The following is a 16,601-nucleotide window of genomic DNA, read 5'->3' as shown; positions in this document are numbered from 1 at the left end:
TTAAATTTTATTTAGCCTCTTAAACTCTGAAAGAAGATAATGCTTTAGTGCATTATAAAACAGATGTCATCTTTAAAAAACAAATATAAAAGCCATTCTTTTTATAAGCTATTATATAAACTTTCCCAAACACCTATGATTTGAAAAGAAAATGTTCCCTACATAAGGGTGAGATTTTGTATGAAGTTCAGGTGTGAGAAAGATTTGGGGGTCATATGGTAAAAATAAGAGCTGAAATGACAAGAAAATGGAGTACAGGAATAAAAGCCAAAGACAAAAGACAGTCTTATCAAACATCTACAATAGGAAGAAGAAGAGGAGACAACTAAGGTGAATGGAGCTATGAGAATATTAAGAGGCAAACTTAGTATTTTTTCCAAAATAAAACATTTAAAGTATATGTAGAGAGTGGTTAATGATGCCAGATGTTGCAGAGAAAAGCTGGTAGGAGGTGGCTAGGTTGTTGTTGATCTCTGAGAAGGAGATTTTAATTAAGTAGTAAAAACAAACTGGATACATTTAAGCAGAGAATAAGAAGGTACAGAAATGGAGGCAGTGATCCCAGACAAGTGTTTTTAAAAATTGGATAATGGATCAAGAGAATAGAATGGTAGTTTGTACAAGATGGAGAAAACAATAGAACACTTCTAGGTATTTTTAAAATTCTGTATACCTAAGGTATAAAATGTGATGATTTTTTTTTTTTTAAAGATTTATTTATTTGACAGAGAGACACAGCGAGAGAGGGAACACAAGCAGGGGGAGTGGGAGAGGGAGAAGCAGGCTTCCCGCCGAGCAGGGAGCCCGATGAGGGGCTCGATCCCAGGACCCTGGGATCACAACCTGAGCCGAAGGCAGACGCTTAACGGCTGAGCCACCCAGGCGCCCCTAAAATGTGATGATTTGATATACATATACACTGTGAAATAATTGTTATAATTTAGGCAATTAACACATGCATCACTTTCACATGTGTGTACGCGCGTGTTAAGAATTTCAAGTATACAGTACGTTATGGTTATCTATAGTCACTATGCCATATGATAGATCTCTAGAAATTACTCATCTTACCTAACTGAAACTTTGTACCCCTTGACTGACAACTCCCTATTCCCTTGCCCCCAACTCAGCCCCTGATGACCATTCTACGCCCCGCTTCTATGAGTCTATTTTAGATTACACATTTAAGTGAGACCAACAGCATTTGTCTTTGTGTGTCTGGCTTATTTCACTTAACATAATGTGCTCCATGGGGTCCATCTATGTTACCGTGAATGGCAGATTTTTTTTTAAGGCTGAATAATATTCTACTGTGTGTATGTACTGCATTTTCTTTGTCTATTAATCTGTTGATGGACATTTAGGTTGTTTCCATATCTGAGCTATTGGGAATAATGCTTCAGTGAACATAGGAGTGCAGGTACCTCTTCCAGATCCTGATTTCAATTCCTGATTTTCAATACCCAGAGGTGGGATTGCTGGGTCATATGGGTAGTTCTATTTTTAATTTTTTAAAGTAATCTGTGTGCCCGATGTGGGGCTCAAACTCATAACTCCTGAGATCAAGAGTTGCATGCTCTACCAACTGAGGCAGCCAAGCACCCCCATTCTTAATTTTTTGAGGAACTTCCATACTGTTTTCCATAATGATTGTGCCCATTTACATTCTAACCAACAGTGTACAAGGGTTCCCTTTTCTCCATATCCTGAGTTTTTTTTTTTAATAATGGCCATCCTAACAGATGTGAGGTAATATCTAATTGTTGTTTAATTTGCATTTCTCTGATGATTATTGACATCAAGCATCTTTTCATATACCTAATGGCCCATTTATGTGTCTTCTTTTTTTTTTTTTTTTTTTTTTTTAAAGATTTTTTATTTATTTATTTGAGAGAGAGAGAATGAGAGAGAGCAAGCACATGAGAGGGGGAGGGTCAGAGGGAGAAGCAGACTCCCCGCCGAGCAGGGAGCCCGATGCGGGACTCGATCCAGGGACTCCAGGATCACGACCTGAGCCGAAGGCAGTCGCTTAACCAACTGAGCCACCCAGGCGCCCCCATTTATGTGTCTTCTTTAGAGAAATGTCTATTCAGGTCCTTTGCCCATTAAAGATTTTTTTTTTTGCTACTGAGTTTGCAAATATTTTCTCCTATTCTTAAATTGCCTTTTCAATTTATTATTTCCTTTACTGTGCAGAAGCTTTTTAGTTTGATATAGTCCCACTTGTTTATTTTTGCTTTTGCTGCCTGAGCTCTTGGTGCCTTATCAAAGAAATCACTGCCAAGACTAATGTCAAGGAGCTTTTCCCCTATGTTTTCTTCTAGGAATTTTATGATTTAGTGACTTATATTTAAGTCTTCAATCTATTTTGAGTTTATTTTTGTGAGTGGTGTAAGACAGGGGTCTACTTTCATTCTTTTGCATGTGGATACCCATTTTCCCAGCATTGTTTATTAAAGAGACTATCCTTTCCTCATTGTGTATTCTTGACACCCTTGTCAAAAATTAGTTCACTGTATATGCAGGAGTTTCTGCGCTCTCTATTCTGTTCCATTGGTCTATATGTTTGCCTTTATGCCAGCACCATATTGCTTTAATTACAGTAGCTTTGTAATACAATTTGAAATCAGGAAGTGCAGTGACTCTGACTTTATTCTTCTTTCGCAGGACTGCTTTGACTATTTGAGGTCTTTTATGGTGCCATATAAGTTTTAGGATTATTTTTTTCTATTTCTGTGAAAAATGCCATTGAAATTTTAATAGGGACTGCACTCAATCTAGTATGTTTGAAAGCAAGAGAAAAGTGGCAAGGGAGGTTTAAGATATGAGAGGGGAAAGGGACGGTGACAATGAGATCCTACAGTTAGAGGAATCATATTCTGTAAAGATGGAAGTTTAAAAAAAAAGGAAACTTTTTTTCTAAGAATGAGGTAGAGACTATTAAAAAGAGAAGGGGGTAGTAAGTCATATATGAGAGTGACAATTAGACTCTATTGCTGATAATCATAAACCCTATCATACGAAAGCAATCTGAATGAGGTAAAACAAACAGAAAGCCACTCTTAATTTAGGAACACAAAATGTATTATGTCTATTAATCATTGGGAAATGTAAATTAGGGGCGCCTGGGTGGCTTAGTGAGTTAAGTGTCTGCCTTCGGCTCAGGTTATGATCTTGAGGTCCTGGGATCGGAGTCCCGTGTCGGGCTGCCTACTCAGCGGGGGACTGCTTCTCCCTCTCCTACGCTCCCTGCTTGTGCTCTCTCTTTCTCTCTGTCAAATAAATAAATAAAATCTTAAAAAAAAAAAAAAGGAAATGTAAATTAAAACCACAATGAGATACCATTTCACACCCACTAAAACAATAAATAAAAAAGATAGACAGTAAGTACTGGCAAGAAAGTAGAGTAACAGGAATCCTTATTTGGGAAAACAGTTGAGCAGTTTCTTAAAAAGTTAAGCATGATCCTGTCATTTGTGGCAAAACAGATCTTAAGGGCATTATACTAGTGAAATAAGTCAGACAAAGACGTGTATGATCTCACTTATATGTGGAATCTAAAAAAGTCTAATTCATAGAAAGACAGTATAATGGTCATTGCCAGCAGCTGGGTAGTGGAGTGGGTAGATGGGGAGATGTGGGTCAGAGGGTACAAACTTATAAAATGAAGAAGTTCTGGAGATCCAATGCACAGTAATATGACTATAGTTAACAATCCTATATACTACTTGAAAGTTGCTAAGAGAGTAGATCTTAGATGTTCTCACCACAAAAAAAAAAGCAAATATAGAAGGCCTGAAGACAACAGAATTTAAGCATTTAAGGGAGCTTCAGAGTTTGATCCAAATCGTTCAGTTTACCCCCGAAGTAACTGCCAGGAAAAAGGAAGACTTGACCAAGGTCACATGACAAGTTAGTGGCAGAACTAGACAATAACTCAGCTCTCCTAACTTTCAATCTAATATTTTTTTCATTATACTCTGCAACCTCCCGCATTTCACAACAGAACTGAGAAAAATTAGGAGAAAAATAACCCAAATTCATGGTGCTGTATATTTTGGCATTGATACAAATATTCTTTTTTTTTTTTTAAAGATTTTATTTATTTGACAGAGAGAGACACAGTGGGAGAGGGAACACAAGCAGGAGGAGTGAGAGAGGGAGAAGCAGGCTCCCTGCTGAGCAGAGAGCCCCATGCGGGGCTCGATCCCAGGACCCTGAGATCATGACCTGAGCCGAAGGCAGACGCTTAATGACTGAGCCACCCAGGCGCCCCTTGATACAAATATTCTTGAGCTTTGTTTTAGGAGGCAGATAAATTACTTGGAAATAATTTGATCCTTTTACATGTTGCTTTTAAGAATTATTAGACGGGGCGCCTGAGTGGCTCAGTTGGTTAAGCGACTGCCTTCGGCTCAGGTCATGATCCTGGAGTCCCTGGATCGAGTCCCGCATCGGGCTCCCTGCTCGGCAGGGAGTCTGCTTCTCCCTCTGACCCTCCCCCTCTCATGTGCTCTCTCTCTCATTCTCTCTCTCTCAAATAAATAAATAAAAAATCTTTAAAAAAAAAGAATTATTAGATAAACTAAGAGTAGTGTTCAGTCTAGGGCTAATTATTCCCCATCAGTGAGACAAGACCCTTTTGACTAGTAACCTGTATTCTATCAACTAGGCCATTTTCCAATCTGGCTGGTGGGAAAAAGCACTACTCCTGGCTCTGTGTGAAAACCATTCCCTCTAATCTTCCAATAGTTCTTACCCTGGCCTCAGGTAGTTTCCTTATATGCAGGCACCTCTCTGCTGATCTAGAGAATTCTCTCTCTGTGCAGCTCTCTGCTCTCCAGCATAGCTGCGTTGGTCTCTCTGATCATTCTGTCTCCTTAACTTAGGGTATCCATCTGGCTCTGCCATGACTCCCCCTTTCCTGTGCCATGGCCTGGAAACTCTAAGGCAGTAACCTGGAGCAATCCTAGGTCATCTATGTCCATGGTTTGCCATTTCTCAGAGATAACTGTCTTTTATGCCTGATATCCAACTTCTTAAAAATTGTCTTTTCATATATTTTCTCTGCTTTTTAAGTTGTTTAGTTATTTAACTGTTAGTTAGGTGGGAGAGTAAATCTGGTTCCTGTTACTCTATCATGGCTGAAAACAGAAAGTCTGGTGCTATCATTTTTTTCCTGCTCTGAAATCTTGAGTCTAAGAACTCTCCTACTTTACGAATTGGCTAAGAAAATTTCCTCTTTTTTAATAGCCTTTTGTTTTACTTTTATCTTTTTTAAATTTTTTAAAAAGATTTTATTTATTTATTTGACAGAGAAAGAGCACAAGCAGGGGGAGAGGCAGAGGGAGAAGCAGGCTCCCCACTGAGCAGGGGGGCCTGATGCAGGGCTCGAACCCTGGACCCTGGGATCATGACCTGAGCTGAAGGCAGACACTTAGCTAACTGAGCCACCCAGGTGCCCCTACTTTTATCTTTCAATAATCAGAAGCACAATTAAACTCTTAGTGTACAATGCCTAACCTACTGAGCCACCCAGGCACCCCTCTTATAAATTCTTAAATATAAATAGTTCAGTAAGAAATACTTGGCAAAAGTAAATACTGGATTTAAGTATGGTGACTACTATGTCCAGTTTTACATAAAAATCCCTTTATAATAGCACACATAGAAATTGTATTATAAACATCTAAGCTGGAAACAGTCTTTCATCCCTTAAAATTAATATTGTATAGAGGTGTTATGTCAGCAAGATGGAGGGCTAGGAGGTGCCAATGGTCATCTCTCCCCAAAACAACAAAACAATAACTGACTACAAACTGATGAAAATGGCCTGAGAAAGCTCTGGACTACACTGAGGAAGCAGGAGAAACCTTGTGGAGCTCAGAAAACCAAGGATGGCCACATAGAAAAGCCTAGAAAGCATTTTACCTGCATCACCCCATCCCCCATTTCAGAGCAGCTCGGTGCCAGGAGGGATCCCTTTGGAAGGATTTCACCCCACGAGGGAAAAGGAGAGCAGCAGAACCCCAGCAAACCTTATCTATGTAGTTGTTTGTGCACTATGGTGGGAATGTAAATTGGTACAACCATTACGGAAAACAGTGTTGTGGTTCCTAGAATAATTAAAAATAGAATTACCATCTAATCCAGCAATCCTACTCCTTGGTATTTATCCAAAGGAATTGAGATCATCATTTTGAAGAGATCTCTGCACCCCATGTTCACTGCAGCATTATTCACAATAGCCAAGATATGAAAACAATCTAAAAGTCTTTCAATGTATGAATATAAAGAAAAGCTGGCAAACACACACACACAGGAATATTAGCCATAAGAAAGAAATCTTGCTATTTGCAACAACATGGATGAATCTGAAGGGCATTATGCCAACTGAAATAAGCCAAACAGAGAAAGACAAACACTTTCTGTGGAATCTAAAAATAGCCCAAAAAACAAAAAACCCCAGCTCATTTCAAAGAATAGAATTGTGGTTGCCAGGGGAGATAGTGGCAGAGGAAATAGGGAAAACGCAGTTCAAAGGGTACAAACTGTCAGTTATAAGAAGCATAAGTTCCAAGATTTAATGTAAAGCATGATGAATATAGTTAACAATATGGTATTGTAAACTTAAAAGATGCTGAGAGTAGATCTTAAGCATTCTTACCACAAAAAAAGAGTTAAGTGAGGTGGTGGATGTGTTGTTTTGTTCTTAGTAATCATTCCACAATATATACATACATCAAATCACTATGCTGTACACTTTAAATATATACAAGTATTTGAAAAGTATTGCTCAATAAAGTTGGAAAAATATTATATAAATATTGAATTTTATAAATTGTTAAAGTCTTGCTGCCTTTGGCTCTAATTTTAGGCTCTGGAGCTACATCTCTACCTGTGTGCTTCAAAAAACAAACACCTGATGTGTTTATGTCCCATTTAACACTTCCCACACTCCCTTCTTGTACGCTGGGAATTCATTTCTATAAAAGCAATAACCAGGGTCAATGAAAATTTTGTTCATTGCATTTGGGAGCCGAAGGGCACCTGAAAAATCTATTACTAATTTCTCTCTTTGTGGAGGTCAAAAACCAAAGTGCTGAGAGAACTTAACTGCCCAGTGCTATGTTACAGGAGAGCTGAGACTCGGTTATCACTCACCTTTGGTTTCTCAGTGATTTAAAATTGTGATCTATAGAATTGAACTCAATACTTGAAATGAGGCAGAACCATATGTATAGTAAAACTACTATCTCCTTTGACCTCAATCTGAAACGTTAAATGCCAACCTTTAAAGTACATTGGCTTTTTAATCAGCTGCATCATACTACATCAAGTAAAATTCCTCTTTTTATCATCTGAACTACTAAGGCCTCCACATCTTGTCAGTGCAATTTAAAAAAAATCAACAATTGTAGGATTATACCTCTTTTTCCATAAATCTCATCATATTGGTTTTAGCTCAGCAATTTGGCCTATTAATTTCAATTCTGAAACCTAAGCTTGTTATTATAGTGATTCTCAAATGTGACCTATTGGCAACAGAAATCATTCTGAATGCATTAAAAAAACATAAAAAATTCCTAGGTCCTTCTTCAGACATTCTGATTCACCACCAGATATAGGTGAGCTAAAGAAGTCTACATCTAACAAGCCCTCAAGTAACCCCCAAATAGCCATATTTGAGAATCACTGGTCTCTCATACCCATTAATCCAAAAATTGAAGACAGGTACTCAAATAAATACATATACACATATATTCATAGTAGCACTATTCACAATAGCAAAAAGGTGGAAACAGATGGGGTAAACTGGGTGATGGACATTTAGGAGGGCACGTGATGTAATGAGCACTGGGTATTATATAAGACTGATGGATCACTGACCTCTACCTCTAAAACTAATAATACATTATATGTTAATTAATTGAATTTAAACAAAAAAATAATTATCACAAAAAAATAAATAAAAAGTGAGGTTTAAAAGGTGGAAACAGCCCAAATGTCCATCAACAGATGAATAAACAGATTGTAGTACATATACAATGGAACATTACTCAGCCATAACAAGAAATGAAGTACCGATATATGCTATACATAGATGAATCTTAAAAACATGATGCTAAGTGAAAGAAGCCAGTCTATTGTATGACTCCATTTACAGGAATTATCAATAGGTAAACCCATAGAGACAGAACACAGATCAGTAGCTGTCAGGAGTTGGGGAAAGGGGTTAATGGTAAGCAGATGCTTTATGGATATGGGGTTTCTTTTGGGGTGATGAAGATGTTTTTCATTCAATAAAGGTGGTGGTCACACAACACTGTAAAAGTACTAAACACCATGCAATCATTCACTTTAAACTGGTTAACTTCATGTTTTACGAATCTCAACTCAAAAAAAAAAAAAAAAAGATAATGTGAGCCAGGTATTTAAGACATCTAGAAGGTTCAGGTAGATACCAGGAGAGTAACCTGGAGAAAGTGACAGTATAGCATATTCTTCATGTTATAACAAGACAAAGTGCAGATGTATTTTATTCCAGCACCAAGGGAAGGAAATAAAATTAACCCACAGCAAATGGGAACAGTTTAGAACAGGGGTTAGGAAGCTAAGCAATTTGTTTTTGTAAACAGGTTTTACTGGAACACAGCCTATTTGTTTATGTTGTCTATGGCTGTTTTAAGGCTACCGTGGCAGATATGTAACAGAGACAACATGGCCTGCAAGCCTACAGTATTTACTATCTGGCTCTTTAAGAAACAGTTTGCTGCCCTTTACAGAATGTACAATCTTTAGGGCCAAGCCAGGTTCACACTGAAGCAAAGACCCAAATGGAAAAGGCAAGAAAAAATAATAAGCCCATAGTCATGATGCCCTGTGAAGAGTTTCTGAAGTATTCAAAGCTTAAGCTTTGAAGGGTGGAGTAGACAATGATTAGGTGTTTGTGAATCTAATGAGAAAAACATCAAGTGAGCACTCACACCCACAACAGGGAGGTATTTAGCTGTAATCTAGTTGGCTACAAAAACTTTACTAAAGCTTTGGAAGAAAGTTCTTACTTTCTCCAAGTCTAAAGTTCTCAATAAATACAATCCTTTGGGAGGGTAGTAGGTAGAATTTTCTGTGAGCCAGCTGAATTCTGGATAGTTAAAAGAAGTTGAACGAGAGATACCTTCTTTTTACGAGTGACTAATCATAATGAGACTATTTTTTAAAAAGAATTAGCAATTAGCTCAAAGGGAAGCAGAAAACTTTCAGATTTTGTTTTCATCTTCATTCATAAGAAGTATCTTCAGGGGCACCTGGGTGGCTCAGTCGTTAAGCATCTGCCTTCTGCTCAGATGGAGCCCTGCACTGGGCTCCCTGCTCAGCGGGAAGCCTGCTTCTGCCTCTCCAACTCCCCCTGCTTGTGTTCCCTCTCTCGGTGTCTCTCTATCAGATAAATAAATAAAATCTTAAAAAAAAAAAAAAAAAGAAATATCTTCAGACTCTGAATTTATTCATAGGAATTTTATAAGAAATTACCTTCAGACTCTGAATTTAGTTAGTCTCTAAAGACAAGGATATAAGTAAATAATGTCTACTTTCCCTATTTGGTACATGAATTTCAAGAGTCTTACAAATCACGATCAGATCAAAGAATTTTCAGGAAAAAGGTAAAGGTGGCAGCAAATTCTCTCCAAAAAAATTCTCTCTAATCCACACTGCTTTCTCCTTATATGGATGTGAACAGTTATAGTGCTGGGTTAAGGAGAGGGATGGAACTACAAATAGGAAGGGACTTTGGGTCTTTATTTCAAATTTAGAATTTACAAAGTCTTTCCAAAAGTAACTTCCTCTTGCATCGGTTCAGTCTGGGCACAGCTTTACATCTCTTGTTTTTTGCAACCAGTAGTCTCTGGCTTAAATTTACATACGTTATCCTAGGATCTTAAGGGCCAAGGCTCTGGGGAAGTAGGTCACAGTCAGTTGGTTGTTTTTATAAGATGGCAATGTTGCTTAGTCTCGTATTTGCAGACAATCTGCAAAGGACTTTAAAGCACAGAATAGCAGATATTATATTATTGCTTAAATTCTGGAATGGTTAGTCAGAGTATCACTCACATTTGTTGTATGGTCATAGTAATGAGCAAATAGATCCTACAGTTTCCTATGGATGTTTTTCCTCTTTCCATTTCTTGCCAAATTTCTTTAGCAAGTGGTCTCTAACTGCCCATTTTCTTACCTTTGCATTTTCTCTCCACTTACTTTTCTTTAATCTGTCTAGTTTAACAAACATCAGCAGTAAAGGAGTATTACATAATTTTAATTTATAGCTAAACTTAATATAGTTTGACTATGATACTTATCAGCTCAGGAAGGGAAGCTGTTGAAAATTCCCCAAATTGGGAATTACCATACTGGCCAAATGGAAAGTCAATGGAATGAACAAATCTAGGGTCCTGGTAAGGACATTGAAGATGGCTGACAACGGGGTCCACGCTGGGTAGGGTCAAAAGTCAAACCTAATCATAGGGATTGCTCCCTTTCTCCCTTCAGGGCTTTAGTCACATGTCACCTTTTTAGTGAGGCCTTCCTTGGTGATCCTTCTAAATCTCAACCTTCCCCACCATCACCTTGACATCCTCCATTCCCTTTTCCAGGTTTACTTTCTTCCATAGTAATGAACACTGAATCACAAGCTACATATTTTACTTATTTAAATTGTTTATTGTTTGCCTCCAACTAGAATATAAGCTCTATATTTTACTCTGTTCTGTTCGCTGCTATGTCCCCAGCATCCAGAATGGTGCCTAGAATATATCAGATATTCGATGAATATTTGTTGAATTACTAAATTTCACTCTCAAAGTGAATAAACAAGCAAGTTGTATCCTGGCCCATCTTAAATTTTTTGTCTAGGTAACTTGCTTGGTGTAGTTTTTTTTAAGATTTATTTATTTGAGAGAAAGAGAGACAGAGACAGAGAGAGCATGAGCAGGGGCGGAAGGGGCAGAGGAAGAGAGAGAAGCAGACTCCCCGCTGAGCAGGGAGCCTGATTCAGGGCTCGATCCCAGGACCCCAAGATCATGACCTGAGCCAAAGGCAGACACTTAACCAACTGAGCCACTCAGGTGCCCCTGCTTGATGTGGGTTTTTTTGTCTGTCTGTTTAAGTAGGCTCTGCCCAATGTGGGGCCTCAACTCACGACCCTGATCAAGACCTGAGCTGAGATCAAGAGTCAGACGCTTATCGACTGAGCCACCCAGGTGTCCTGCTTGAGGTAGTTTTTAAAGTGGGCAAAGGATTTCTTACCAAAGAAAAATATGTTCCTCTGTGATGATACATAGTCTTAGTACCATGAATCAGTATAGACCTCAAGAAGCAAATGCATCTTTTATCTATTTACTATTAAAATAAACTGTGCTATTTCTATTTTTTCTAAGATTCCTTTATTTATTTGAGAGAGAGAGTGAGAGCGTGAGCACGCGTGAGGCAGGGAGGGGCAGAGGAAGAGGGAGAGAGAAACTTTAGCAGACTCCACACTCAGCACAGAGCCCCATGTGAGCCTCAACTCACGACCCTGAGATCACGACCTCAGCTGAAACCAAGAGTCAGACCCAGGTGCCCCTGAGCTGCTATTTCTAAAAGGCAATCTCAAACTATTATAATAGATGATGATCAAGAGTTCTATCAAGGAAGTCAAATCATTTACTTACTTTTTTTTTTTTTTTTACTTACATTTACTTACATTACTAAAGGGTACATTTTTCAGTTTACTAAGGTTCGCAGTCCATGAATTACTTAGTCAATGTATATGGTCTAGCACATTGGCTCCCATTCATGAGAATCTTTTAAAAATCAAATTCCTGACACTTCTCTCCCTAAACACCACACTAAACCTATTAAATTAGTAGCTTAAATGGTGGGCCCTAGGAATCTGTCTTTTTAAAACATTCTCCAGTTATATCTACTATATCGCCAAGTCAAAGACTACCATTTTAGGAGAGGCATCTCAAGGCTCCTCTGATATGGTAAAGGTGACTGACTGGTAATACCTGTATACTTAAAGCTTTTCCAGTTCAAAATAATTTCTTCCATGCCCTATGATGCTCAATTTAGGAGATGACAAAGTCTGAATTTTTTGACAGGGTAACAATGGTAGATTTTAACTATGATTAACATTCTTTAGGATAATTTCCTAAAACTTCTGAATATATTTAACACAAAAATCAGTTATGGCCAGCAGAGTGTCCTAATGATATGCATATTAGTTTTCTTTTGGTTTTTATATTTAACAATGAGAGTGTAACAAAGGTTTTAATTTAAGAAACCTGCAAAGGATAAGAAAGAAATCTACTAAAGGAATAAGATCCTTGGATAAGATACAACTCACAGTCCAGTTTAAAATTTACCTTCTCATGGGTCGAGTTTTGAGATCCTTTAAGTACACACATCCATCTATTCGATGACCACGGGCCTCACCAAAAGCTAAGAATAATCAATGAAGGATTAATGTTGATCAAATAAAATTAATGAGATAAATTTTTTGACAAGATCCTTGGATTTCGCTCACCAACTAACAGATTATGTAATAAAATGATTTATTATGGTAGCAGTGATGAGATCCTAAAAATGTATAGATATTTTAATATAAAAACATTACTACCTTAATTTTTAATGTTCCCATGTTTTCTTTTCTTTTTTTTTTTTGAGTAAATAGCTATACGAAAAATCTAGTTAAAATGTATTAAGTTGAAAAGGTATTAACGGAAAGGCAGTAACTAGAATAAAAAAGAAAAAATCATTATTATCCATATTTTAATCCATATTCATTTACATGGCACTAGACATTTTCATAACATTGGTCCTCGCTTTTAGCTGAACTTTCTAAAAATACCTTGAATTGCTGTATCTGGATCCCAGCCTTCAACATCGATAAGGTACCTGAATTAAAAATATCATTTTAATTTTACAGGATAAGTAAGCCTGAATTTTAAAATCTTCTTCTCAAGAAGACAGACTTGAAAATTTAGCGCCTATATCATTCTTACCTACATATCAGGTATCCTGTTCTGTTAATTCCATTGGTACAATGAACTCCAATGAGTTTATCTATAAAATGTAAAGAAACATTAAAAAGTATGAAAAAAATTAAGATGAGAAAAGCATAATAAAATAACATGTTTTATAAACAATTTATAATATAATTTTAAATAAAAATTCTACCACTAGTAGGATTCTTAGTCATTAAATTTAAATCTACTATGTTAAAGGGACACTATGAAAGATTCAGGAAAGACACAGGCTTTCCGTGTTGACCCTGTCATATTAAAAGGTGAATTTTTAAGGATAATCAAATGAAGGACAAAGTTTATAACATGATCATGAATAATGTTTTAAACATTATTCAGAAAGAAATAATTTTAAACTTACTTCTTTGATCTTAATTAATTGCCTCTGCATTCAATGAAATGTACTAAGACTTTCTGATTAATAGAAATACCTATGACACCATTTCTACTGTAAGGCACATTATTTGAAACCACAGTTGAAGAATTAAAAGTAAGATGAATCTACTGACCTGTGTGGATGGGCCAGGAACATTTTTCTGCATGGTGGAAATGACCTATCTTAAAGAGTTTCCCTACTGTGAGGTTAAAGATTGAGTACTTCCCTAGAGAAGATGGATTTTGAGAGTCATATTCAAATTGGGTATCAATTCTGAGGAAATTTTTCAGTAAGATTCATGCTCTAGATGTTTTTTTCTTCACTTGTATTTACCTTACATTCACCTTTCCTATCCTGTCAATCACCAGAACTTCTCAAAAGAGCTGATTTGCCACCTCTCTTCAGGACCATGTGTGAAGGAAGATTCAGGAAGCATTCATTTAGTGTTTGTTAGGACATTGTTTTCAACTGACACTGAGTTAAAAGCCACATTTCCAAGTCTTTAAATTATTTTCAAATACCATAAATTTCTGGGTGAACATATTTAGAATCAGTTACAATAAGAGATTTTAGAAACCCGTTTTCATTATTTTGTAGTTTGAATGAAATGGAATTCATTTTTGTAAATAATAGAACTAATTTATGGCCTTTTTATATTAGAAGGATGATTGCTATCTGAAACACTTTTCCTGATATGTACATATTTTTTTCAAATATCTCCATATGGCTTTACACACACACACACACACACACACACACACACACACACACACACACTCACACAAGGGTGAGGTTTTCATTTGAGCAATGATAGCTGAGGTAATTCCAGCTGAATCTATCTGGCACCTCAGAGTTCAGAGTCTAGTAGGGGAAGAGCCATAAGTAAACAAAGCATTTATCATAATACATGATGAATGCACACCAATGTGTTATGAGAGTACATAAGAAAGAGCCCTTAAATTTACATTGGGGCAGAGGAGGTTTCAGAGTAGTTTGAAAGAAACACTGAGATAATCTTGAGAAATGAGAGGAAGTTCATCAAAAACAAGATGGGAAAACATTTCAAGAGAGTTGAGTGTGCAAATGCTAGGAGGATAGCACTTGTGTGGGAAATAGACATGTGAAACATATGTGAAAAAAATGTAGGAGGTTTTTAGAGGGGCACTGACTGGCTCAGTCAGAAGACTGTGCAACTTATGATCTCAGAGTCATGAGTTTGAGCACCATGTTGGGTGCAGAGATTACAAAAAACAATAAACTTATATAAAAAAGAGGTTTTTAGAAAGGAAGCCAAGAATCAGGTCATGAAGCATCATGTTAAGGAATCTGGTGCTTATTAGATGGGATACCACTGAAGGATTTTAAGCAAGAAAATGACCTAATCAGATGTGCATTTTACTTTTATTTTATTTTTATTTATTCATTTGAGAGAGAGAGAGAGAAAGCACAAGGAGAGAAAGCTGCAGAGGGAGAGGGAGAAGCAGGCTGCCCGCTGAGCAGGGAGACCCACGTGGGGCTCGATCGCAGGACCCCGAGATCATGACCTGAGCTGAAGGCAGTCACTTAACCGACTGAGCCACCCAGGTGCCCCAGATGTGCATTTTAGAAAGATAAATTCATGGACGTCTGGAGGCATGACCAGTGGGAGGAGAGGCAAGAAATCTATGCAGGAGGCCATCATAATAACCCAGATCAGAGAGGGTGAGAGTAGATGTGGGGAGGTAGGGGCAGAAGAAGGAAGATTAAGAGTTCAGTTTTGACGTGTTCAGTTTACTGGTGCCAGATGAACCCCTTGGTGGATACAAGGTACATGTGAACAGTGACATGGAGCTCAGGAGAAAGGTCTGTGCTAGAGATACAGATTTAGGGGGCCAAAGTTGAAAATAGGAAAAGATGAGGAAAAGTGAAGTGAAAGACTTCTTTTTTTTTTAACAAACCATTTTATTGAGGGGATTGGGGAAGGAGTGGAAGGACTGGGAGGACAATGAGATCTGACGTCCAGGATCTCCCCAGCTTTGCAGTTGCCAAAAGCAGGACAGATTCTTAAGAACAGTAGGCATCAAGGATTTGAGTAGAACAAAAGGCAGAGAGGAAGCGGGGGGTGGGGGGGGGAGGTGGATTATTAGCAAAGAAAAGAAAACTTGAAAAAGGAAATTATTAGTTAGAAAACTGAAAAACACTTAGGTAGGAAAAAAAATGAGGAAAACAATATCATAGAAGCCAAAAGGAAAATTTTAAGGAAGGAATGAACAGCAGAAGTTAAGCTTACAGAGATTGAAGCAAGATAGGGATGGAAAACTATTCTTTGAATTTCTACAATCTTCCAATTGAACTACAATTAGAGAGCTGTAGAAATCAGATTATGGGTGGTCAATAAAAATCTCTTTAGTGAACAGTAATGGAATGGACACAATGAGTGGGGACAACTCTTCTAAAAGTGTAATCAGCAAAGGAAGGAAACAGAGAATGAAAGAAAGAATTAAAGTTGCAAGATGGAGAAGAGAGGATGATTTTAAGATACAGGAGAGGCCCGTGCTTGTTTATATGTTGGTATTACAGAGTTGAGAATAAATGAAGAAAATGTCCTGAAGAAGGCAGGATTGGAGGAGAGGTAGGGGTCTGGTCTGCTACTCCTAGGAAAGCAGAAGGAAGATTATGCGAGTATGGATACAGGTGAGAGTAAGAAAGGGACCTCTGAGAATCGGGGAGATATGCCACCTGAGTTGAGGAAGGAATGTGATGTAGGCAAGATTCAAAAACAGAAGAGCGAGCTGGCTGGGGACAGGGAGAGGACTGCCAAGCAGCAGTAAGAACCCAGCTGAAACCCTTAACCATTGACCCATGGTGGCACCCAGCCAACACTGTGGAGGTATTTTCTCTAACATGCGGAGAAGGGAAGGACTGTTGAATTAAACTAGGGTTGAGTATTTTTGCATTAGAATTTAGAAAATATTTCTTAAAGATCTACTGGTGACTAACTTTTGGAATAAAGACAAAAAAGGGATATGTACTGTTAAAAAGGAGACAGCAGGCCCAAACTGGAATCACTTATGCTAAACTCCACCAAGATTTAATACCTAGCCTAAGTGCAGCTTCAGCTTCTCCAAGAAATGTGACTTTTCACCAGTCAACTTGGAATTTCCTGGGCAGCACAAGGAGATAAT

At 37.7% G+C, this 16,601-nt stretch overlaps 1 protein-coding gene across 2 annotated transcripts in view; it reads right to left on the bottom strand.

The window, feature by feature from the left end:
* Window positions 1-16,601, bottom strand: part of LOC118547926 (uncharacterized) — a 50,748-nt gene that overhangs the window by 8,798 nt on the left and 25,349 nt on the right. For both annotated transcript variants that reach the window (XM_036111644.2, XM_036111645.2), the window contains exons 5-7: window positions 13,041-13,101; window positions 12,887-12,933; window positions 12,402-12,477 (exon numbers count right to left, since the gene is read on the bottom strand). In XM_036111644.2, coding sequence (XP_035967537.1) covers window positions 12,402-12,477; window positions 12,887-12,933; window positions 13,041-13,101 — 184 coding nt within the window. The remainder of the gene's footprint in view (window positions 1-12,401; window positions 12,478-12,886; window positions 12,934-13,040; window positions 13,102-16,601) is intronic.

Source organism: Halichoerus grypus, chromosome 7 (genome assembly GCF_964656455.1).
Source record: "Halichoerus grypus chromosome 7, mHalGry1.hap1.1, whole genome shotgun sequence".
NCBI lineage: Eukaryota > Metazoa > Chordata > Mammalia > Carnivora > Phocidae > Halichoerus > Halichoerus grypus.
This window is presented reverse-complemented; position numbering and strand designations above follow the sequence as displayed.